The sequence below is a fragment of the Papilio machaon genome, chromosome 9 (genome assembly GCF_912999745.1).
Source record: "Papilio machaon chromosome 9, ilPapMach1.1, whole genome shotgun sequence".
Lineage (NCBI taxonomy): Eukaryota > Metazoa > Arthropoda > Insecta > Lepidoptera > Papilionidae > Papilio > Papilio machaon.
In genome coordinates, this window is record NC_059994.1 from 3,101,258 (window position 1) to 3,111,662 (window position 10,405).

The 10,405-nt window shown below is 33.2% G+C and overlaps 1 protein-coding gene across 1 annotated transcript; it reads right to left on the reverse strand.

Annotated features, from left to right (window-relative positions):
- Positions 1–2,864: 2,864 nt before the first annotated feature.
- Positions 2,865–8,812, reverse strand: LOC106718711 (NADP-dependent malic enzyme). Its single transcript, XM_045679467.1, has 13 exons — positions 8,768–8,812; positions 8,480–8,638; positions 8,015–8,196; positions 7,501–7,681; positions 6,950–7,078; positions 6,693–6,875; positions 6,246–6,468; positions 5,864–6,006; positions 4,825–4,995; positions 4,166–4,289; positions 3,813–3,972; positions 3,006–3,062; positions 2,865–2,911 (listed from the first exon to the last, which is right to left on the reverse strand). Exons 1-12 carry the CDS (start codon positions 8,810–8,812, stop codon positions 3,041–3,043), a joined length of 1,722 nt encoding a protein of 573 aa, XP_045535423.1. The 3' UTR covers positions 2,865–2,911; positions 3,006–3,040.
- Between the last annotated feature and the right edge of the window lie 1,593 nt (positions 8,813–10,405).

Genomic DNA, 10,405 nt, shown 5'->3' on the forward strand with positions numbered 1-10,405 from the left:
CTGTACTCGGGTGTTAGTGTTAATGGCATATCTATATTGAAAGTATAAATACATTGTCAGAAACAAAGAGACTGTTTCCTACGCTGCGACAATACGAGTAAAAGAAACAATCTACAAAGCACTATTTTAACATATATGTTCAAAGAAAACAAAGGTTACTTATTAATTTGAAGTTCGAAGTGCGAAGCGAATGCAATGGAATAGGTAATCTAGAATGTGTTTTAACTTACATGAGTTTCAGTCGAACTTACAAGTAATTAGTTCGTGTCCTTTAAATATCCATTGTCTTTTTGAAAGTATATTGGAACGAAGTTCCTTATCGCGCGTTGTGAAAGGGGGCTAGACGGAAAAAATTCTTACGAAAAGTTGTCACGACACTTTTTGCTATAGTATGTTAACGACGAATGAGCGCTACTTCACCATGGCAACGACGTGACAATATAACGAAAATTCATAGAAATAAAATGTACTTCTTGTGAAGACTTAAGTTTTTTATTCATAGAATAAACATTGGTTCCTTCACTAATTAATCGAAAGGAACTTTGTTCCATCCGGGTGTCCCTTGACACCTCTCAAGTTTTTTTTAAATAGGTTTTGGTTTTAAATTTGCTTGTTGTAGCTAATTAATATATTTTTATCAAACTTTTAATTAATAATAATATGAAAAACGAAACCATAGACAAGATACTTAATTGATAAAATAGTATTCAACAAATGCAAAGGAAGACATAAATCCATTCGGTAGTCTGTGGGTGAGAATCAATATAGATTGTAATTCAAGACCGAATACCGGAATTCCTGACGCATCAATTCTCAATCCACGTCGCCCTGAATAACGATTTACTTCAAGTAGTTTGGACACCTGTAAATACTTTGATAGAAAGATATTAAGGTATATAGTGGTTTTTAAGTGATGTTTTGCGAAACATGTCATCCAATAACCTTAAAAGCGTCCGTAAGATATTTTTACGTTAAAATTTTTCTACTCTAGACAGTCTTAAGCCCTAAAAGTGCAGATAAAAAAAGACTGTAGCATTCCACGACGTTTCGTAGGTAATCTGAGCCGTGAGGCTTTTAAAGTTCTTTGAATAAGAAACTCTAAAGCGCTTTGAAATAGCTCAGGGAGTGTTTATTCAACGAAGTACACAAGCACAAAGGAAAAATGAGCAACTAATAACTGCCAGAGATACGCCTGGAAATGAACAAAACTTCTATAATACTATACACTTGCCATAATCCTTACTAATCTTATAAATGCGAAAGTAACTCTGCCTGTCGCTCTTTCACGCCAAAACTACTAACAAGATAGTCTAGAGCCTGAGGAAGGTTACTTTTAAAGCGAAAAAAGGGTTTTAAGGGGTCGAAGAGGGGATGAAAAGATGTATTGAAATATCGTCATTTTTATAGCTGTAAAATTGAAACTAATTTTTGACGCTGTGAGTTATATACATATATATAACAATCCAAGTTTGTAAAAGTTTTACCCTCAGGGGTATAAAACAACAAACATTATAGGGAATGAAAGTTTAGGATGGGGAAAGAACGGACCACAAAACTGGGGGGCAAGATGCAAAAACTAGACGTCTATAATCTCTACTACACGTATCAGAAGTCAGAATGTGGTCCTTGGTTTTCGGAAACAAATCTTCGCAGACAACCTGATCTAAATCTATATTTCTTAGCATAAGCCCACCATAGAGTGGGGAATATATTCTCAACTTATTTGAACCAATGAATATAAATGACGTAACATTTTTACAACTTTATAATCTCTCTAACTTCAGTGAGTATTAAACTTTTCTTATACCGATGCTACCGGCTTCCTAGAGTGATGCATATGAAAAACCAATTTAAAATCGCTTTAGCTTGTTTAAAGTTCACAATAGATTAAAAAATAATAATAAATTAGTGGAATTATTTCGTTCAATAATTTCGAAATTTTCAACATTAAAATTTTTGTAATTTAAAAAAAAGTATAGGTAATACACCAACTAGTAAACAAACCAGTACGTTATCGCAAGCCTAACGTTTGTTCATTAATAATGTGATACTAATAAGTTGAAGGATCTTTTCGTTTTTTTTTAATGTACATAAAAAAATTTAAACAGTAAACGCCACCTTTCGTGACGTAATTATTTAAAATATGCAATTAAAACATTCAATAACATCCAATCTACGAGTATATATGAATTAAAATTTTCTAATCAACTAACTAGTTCGTTTAATTTGAAAATCCATAGGTGGTAGCAACTGTTTTCGAAGTGAAATAACATTTTGTGTGGCAAAGTTCCAGTGCAGTCGCGAGCATCTGGCTGTTCGCTCATCGGCCGGATATTGAGCCCGCTGACCGGCTTCAACAATTTGCTTAACCACATGCGCCTCTAAGCATATTAGAATAAATTAATTCCAACATTTAATGTAACATAATATGAAATATCTATGAAAATTTCACATGACCTATTTTGGCCCGGCTTATTGCCCCGCAGTAAAAGGGTGATGTTTTCCGAGACTAAATATGTACACATACAAGTAAGGTGTTATGTAGGCATGTGTTGTTATGGTAACTGAAGAAGTAACGATTTTTTTCACCATTTAATCCAGCTTAAACCAAACGTAAATTAGGAATAATTAATCTAGTCAAACTTGGCCTAGTGCATACTGGTTACGCTTTGCATAAATTTGAAAGAGACATATTAAGGACATTTTACACGTCATATTCCACGGACTATTAACACATTTTAAAGATAGAAATAAAAAGCTTTATAATGCGTGAAGGTCACATATATATGAAATAAAACAAAATTAAAATAAAGATTAACAAATGGTTTCTAATTATATTATTAAATTAAATATAACTTGACAGGTCTGAACGTAGTCCTCCAAATGAGAATTTCTAATTCTGGTAATTTCTCTGGAATTAAAGTTCAATGTTAAAATAAATGGGAGAAGAATAAAAAAAACTGTTATTCAATTATAAATAAAATAAAAGTACTAAAACATTTTACCTCTAAATCCATTTAGTTCTAAATTCTTCTTAATGTTATTTTTCTGAGGACAATTTTCTGCAAATAAGCCACATTAATAAATACGTACCTATTTATCCAAATTTATTTCAACAAGATGTTGTCTATTACAATAAGAATGCGCGAAACAAATTGAAAATTAAACAAAAACTGCATTATAAATGGTCAATACGTGTCCTCCTTGTTTAACTTAACAAACGCATTTCCATTGTTAATGCACTTTTGATTTCGACAAAGTTACGTGAGTGAGTAACACGTAGACTGCAGATGCAGTATGTATATCCGCATTTATTAAAGCATTCAATTTGATAAAAATGTCGCTTGCTACCAGAAAAATAGTAATCTTACATACTCAGAAATGCCAATAAACATAAAAAAAAAACAAAGTAATTTTTTCATGTTCTACTTCCTAACAGTAGTATTTCTTTTATTATTTGGTAGAAGTCGAGCCAGTAGCAGCTGAATTCACTAATATAACGAAGGTATCGCTGCACATATTCATTTGCAATTGCAAATGCGTTACCTATCCTCATTTGACGCAGGAAAGGATGCGCAGAAAGTTGATATTTCCACTGCGCCAAATCTAGTTCACTATAAGAAAAGAGTGAGAAGAGAACGTGGACTAAAGTTAGGCTTCCGGCACGCACTCATCAGATGATACGCGGAATTGCTTCCACTTTAAGCGTGCCTTCTGTGTGGTCGTGGTATTGCACCGGGCTAACCGGCTCATTCGTAAACCCAACAAATATTGTTAGAGGCTCTTATCACTATATTATATTAAATTAATACCGTTGTGCTTGATAGGCTTCTTTTATTGTTCGCACTTTTACAGAAGGCGGAGGTGGATAATCGAAAGATTTTGGAAAGTTACACTCGTAGTTGACATTAAAAAGTTGCGAACTAATGAAGCTTTTGAAGTCTTTCGGCATAGGGTAGAGAGACGCCAATTCTATAAACATACGTATTATCTAGTTTGCTTTAATTTTTGAAGAGAAAACATATTATTTATTAAACTACGTAACAATGCTTAGTGTTCAAACTAAATGCACTACAAAATGTTGCTCTATTTACAATTTTCATGTTGTCGAATTTTAGTTAAAAATATAATATAAGAATGTTAGTAATAACGAATGAAAACGCACTTGTCTTGTAACACATTTTTGCGACTTCAATAGCAATAGACACCGATACTTCTTGTATTTGTTGTAAAGGCGGATAGAGACGTCCGATTGACAAGTCTTCTTCAGTCACAAAATTTGCTACCGTCTGAAAAATTACTTAAATGATAAAGACAAGAAAATATATATCTCTTAATTATTTTAGTTTATAAGGTGGCAAAAGAGCAAGCGGCCACCATTTGCAATTGCAGATGCGTTGCCTATCTTTAATCAACGGAGGAGGGGTCAACACACAGAAATATGGTCTTTCCGTACCTTTGCGTCCTTCCTCCTCCGCCAAGTCTTCCCCTTCCCATCATTTCCTTATAAAAAAAAAGGATGGGAAGGGAACGTGGACTAAAATTAAGCCTCCGGCACGCACACATAAGACGAAACGCGGAAATGCTTCCACTTCACGACAGTCTTCTTTGTGGTCGTGGTATTGCACCGGGCGAGCCGACCTATTCGTGCTCTTATATTACTAATCTTATTATAATAAGAAATGATTTAATATAATGCATGTAGCGTCGAATTGATGAATAACAGAAGTGACCGTTTCACAAAACTTGCACTTTGTAACTGTCAATTGCTTTTTTTTTTAATTCTCGACCAATTAAGAAACAATAAGTTTTCCCATCACTGACCTGAGCTGCAGTTAAAAACATATCATCAGTTATCTTATAAGCTTTTATAAGAATTACACCAAGCGCTAATCCTGGGAATATGTAAGCGTTGTTTCCTTGGCCCGTGTGATACTTCTTGCCTTGATAATCAACTGGTGGGAATGGCGAACCAGACACGAACAAACATTTACCCTTGAGAAAGAATAATGTAAGCAACAGCAAAAAGAATTAAACATAAAAAAAATCAACTATCTCTTACAGCCATAAACCTATTATATAGGTTAAAAAGAATGTGCCAATATGTAATAGATATAGAGTTGTTTTTTTTTCTTTAATATCATTATTAAACTGAGCATAATTAATAAATGAGCAGTGTTTATTTGACTATACGAACACTTTTTTTGCCAGTACTTTTGCTTGAATTTTACACGAACAACAGGAGAAAATTACATACTGCATACTCCACTACGCCCATTGCGATAAATTGCATACCTAATAGAATCTGACGTTACTTTATGCTGTCTCTACTAACGGGGAAATTGAATATGGAACATGCAAACGAACAAAGTCATCTTCAATTTAAATTTACATCAATAAAGTTACGCAAAAAAGTTACCATACTATTATGTAGCGACAATAGTCTTTTAATAATTAACAACTGATTGGATTTCTAAAAGAAAGTTATGAGATTGAATGTAGGACAGCTAAAAAGGTAGAAAAAGATCGAACAAACTATATGTAGATTGTGTGAAAAGAATATGCATAAGAAGCGAATGAACTCAGATATGACGGTAACTACTCTTCCATATATCAGAATAGAAGAGTAGTACATACGTGTACATACCGAACCTCTGTCCCTATCAAGGGCAGGTTGATAATGTTGAGATTTAATCCGTGTCGTCAGGAAATTTCGAGCGTTCGTAGAAAACATCTCGGATAGAATTTGAAAATGACACATTTGATGTTGAATGAAAAATGTTGAGTGAATGTTGATGAATCAATGGTGTTGAAGTTGAATAACATAGTTAACATATATTTATCTTTAACAAATGTTACGTACGTTTGTATTGTCGTAGGCCTGTTGAGCAGTACACTCGGCATTAGACGTTGGATTAGATAGTGCAAATATGATCGGTATTTCAGCATTCTTCGCCATTTGTTTCAGAATTGCTGGAGTAAAAGCACCACCAACAGTAGAACAACCTAATAAGCCATAAATAATATTATTATAATGAAGGAAAAGTTCATGGTAAGACCTAATATTATAAATAAATTAAACTTTAATTAGTAGAGTCGACATAAATTTATAGAGTAGTCAAGTTAATAAATCGCTTATAACCACAGTAAAAGAAAACAATAATTTCTATAAACTAACAGTAGTATGTATATAAGTATATACGTCCTTTATTCGCTAGAACTTAAATAAAACAATGTATCGTTACCAATAAGGCATGTAGGTTTGTACTTCACAACGCATGCTTCAAAATTCTTTTCTGGTTCCAAATCTCTTCCGAATTCTTTAGCATGTTCAGGTACTCCACTTTCACGACGCGTCGTTAGAAGACCGTTTATATCGAGCATATAAATTCTCTCACGAGCTTTCTCTACCGGTGTCCCTTCTACAGACATAGCTAACACCAACAAACTAGCGATTCCCGTAGAAGCCTAAAAAATGACGCACGATTTTTCTTTTTTATTTGACTTTACAAACAAAAACAGATGATTCACATGTTATTTAGGAACATAGATATTAAAATATAATTTTGTTTGCTGTGAAAACGTGAAAATTTGAATTGCAGTTATGTTAGTTTATGTTGTTGCCTTATACTCGAACGAGGTGTTAGTTTATAAACTTTAAAACCTAACAAAACGGTAGTAGCTATACTTACGGAACCGGCACCAAGAAACATAATAGTGCTTTCACTTATTTTCTTCTTTGTAACTCTAATTGCCGCTAGAAGACCGGCAACGGCAACTGACGCCGTGCCTTGTATGTCATCGTTAAAAGTGCAATAGTGATCGCGATATTTTGCCAAAAGGCGTGTTGCATTTACCATAGCGAAGTCTTCGAACTTAAAAAAAAACTCGAATGAAATTAGTAAGAGCTGTACATACGAACATTTTGACTTACACGACCTCAAATTACCTGTATGAGCGTGCTTTGACCATATATTTTAACACATGCAGCCATAAATTCGTCAATAAAATCATCGTATTCTTTACCCCGTACCCGCTTTTGTCTTATACCTATATATAAAGGATCTTCGAGAATTTTCTGTGAACACCAAATTTTAATATTTTCGGGTAAAATGTATAAAAAAAAATTATTAGGTTATACAGCTCTACCAGATTAAAGTGTGGTGCCTATGCGCTATACCAGACAGAAATCTATCTGTATTAAATCTCATCCAAAATCGTTCAGCCGTTCTGAAATTACGTAGTAACACATTTATCCATCCAATCTTTCGCATTTTGAATATCAGTAAAATCCATAATTCATACTACCAACATTATCAACACTTCTAATTTTTAACCCCGCAAATTACCAAAGATTAACCGTGGGTTTCTTATATAAACATCTCTCTTTAAAACATATTGTAATCTCTGTTTTGTATAAACTAATGACAGGGATGACGACATATTTTATACGGAGATTTTGGTCTCTGAAAAACACGGTAAATTATATATTTATATTACCGGGTTATCAGTGCCCACATCTAAAGTGATAGGTAGACATTGATGTGGTTTAACGCCTGCCAGCGCGGTGTAAAGAGCCAACTTGCCCACCGGTATACCCATACCGTACGCTCCGAGGTCTCCCAGACCTAAGATTCTTTCGCCGTCCGTCATCACTATCGCTCGAACATCTTTTTCTGGCCTAGAAAATCAGTATCCGGCACTTAATTTGCCAAGTTTTCGGTGACTTGCTCAATAGACGTACTAAATCAAGCATAGAATACTGTACTAAGATACATTTCGCCTGTGATGGGAGTAGAAATTATGATACATTCCAGAGATACTTATATTTTATCGAAATTCATGTAATATTAACCTTACTGCATTTTCTCCTACGCCATTGATAACGAATTAGTAACTAATTACATTTATATATATATTACAGAATATTTAAAGTGGGATCTCGATTTTTGGAAACGACGAAAATTTTTTCTTTCCTAAACAAATATTTTTGATAAGTCTTATGCTTACTCACCAGTTACTTAAGATGTCCAATATATGTCCTTTATCGTGAATGGTGATAAAAAGACCTCTCGGCCGTCGGAACAGCAAGCCAAACCTTTGACAAGCTAAACCGACAGTCGGCGTGTATACTATTGGCATATATTTCTCTATGTTTTCCGACAAAAGACGGTAATACAACTTTTCATTTCTATCCTACAAGAACGTTTTTTTATTTAATATGAGAAACAGAGTTCGTAATTGGAGTTTGAATTTCAGAAACATGTGGAAGTTGGAAGTTTTATAATAAAACTTTTTAATATTCTTTCATCATTCATGTAATACTCTCTGAATTACAAGCGTGTGTTATCTATATTTACTAGTCTCTACATTCACTTGATTTTGAGCTCTTCATTTGCAATCATCGGTGTTATAAACAACCTTAGTATTTTAGAAACTTTCGTTAAATAATCTACTAAAAAAATTTTCAAATAAAAACCTGTAACTCGACCAGATAAATGTATTTGTTCAAACTGTGTTCATAATTGTCCAGAGATAATCTGCACATTTCCACCTGTTCCTCTTGTGTCTTCACCACGGGCGGTAAGAGGCCCATTATACCCAGAGCCTGACGTTCGCCTATCGTAAATGCTACGCCCTATGACGGTAGTTTAATATTATTGTTACCTTAATATTTATTACAAGAATTAAAAAAAGAATTATCAGCAAAGATAATATAGTTAAGACCAAACCTAATTATCGCGACAAGATATATTCTGCCACTTACAGTATTTAAAAAGTTGTAGTAAGGTAGTTCTAAAATTCTCTGCATTTTAAACATTCATCCTACCTTGTTAATTCGGGAATCCCCTAAATGATCTACACCTCTTGTCATATTCAAAGAAATCGTGTCTCCACAAATGGTATTAATTTCACGAAGTTGAATATATCTAAGCTTTATCAATAAGGATTTTCTAGGACGATACAGCGTGTAGAATCTTTTCAGAACTTTTATTGTATACCTAAAAACAATACTGATGTAAAGCAATTGACAGCATATTTTGGTTTTGTTTTACCGAAATGGACACATTTATGTGAATAAAAAAAGAAAAATGAACACTCTTACGGTATTTGTGGAACGAAAGAAATCATTTTGGTAAAAATAAAATCCATTGCATCAAAAACATAATTAAAACATTTAAAAAGCGAAATTCTGTCTTGATATATTCCTCTATGCTTGATATCTTCGTGTCACATTTGACGTAAAATAATAATAGATATATGAACAGGTGAGAGGCGTTACGTTTAGTTCTGTCTAAAATCTGTAAAACCTACATGGCCATAGAAAATTGCATAAAAGAAAAATAATAATGACAGCGACAGTACGAAATGCGAAAAGGATCTACACCTTTGACACCTTTTGACATTGACAGAGCGCTAGTGAGCTATCATAATTTAGTTTAACTTTTGCCCATTGGTTAAGATATGTGGCCCGGCGAGGCGCTACTATCGCAGTTGGTTGGGTCTGTCAGAATATATATAAAAACTACTTGGACCCAGAAAATAAAATAAAAATGGCAAGACAGCTCTGTGGCTGTACTGTTACAAAGATGAACTTCAATTTATGTTGTTGATCGCGTTAGACTGAGACTAGAGGATATTTGTACAATAATTAAAAGGCACAATATTTTGAACATGTTTAATTAGTAACATCAATTGTAGTCAACGATTTATTCTATAGATCATAACATACACAATAACTTACGTCAGAACGAACTCATAGAACAAAAATGACAAATTATAGCACAACATTAATTGACCTGTAAGAAAATTACTTAACATATAACTCAAACAAAGTATGTTATTAATGAAATCGAAGCAAAATTGACAGCATTTGTGTGAAAATGTTAACATATTGACGCACACAAAATTAGAACACAAAAAACAGAAATTGAACATTTTTTTTACATTTCGTCACATAATAATACCTAAAAAATTGGTGTCTCCAGATTGTTGCTGGTACTAAAATAAAATAAAAATAAAACACAAACCTTTCCCCAATAATTGGGGAAAAAATTACATTAGAAATGGGGAAATTAATACATCTGGCGACACCGCCTAACATCGTCACAGCAACTGAAATCACTTTGTACCAATAGATACATGTCTTATGTAACATAAATTACTATAGTCATAAAATACTCAAAGTATATATCATACTTTTCGCTCAGCGAAAATAATTTCTCTATCTATTAATAAAGAATACTGAAATGAAAACACAATCTTTCGAATCGAAAAGACATTTTTAAATCGATTTTGCTAATCGATATAAAGATCAACTATTTATCACAAAATGTACATAACATAAATCGATTCTCGATAAATGCATTTTATTTAAATTAATGCAATACTTCAAGATACAATA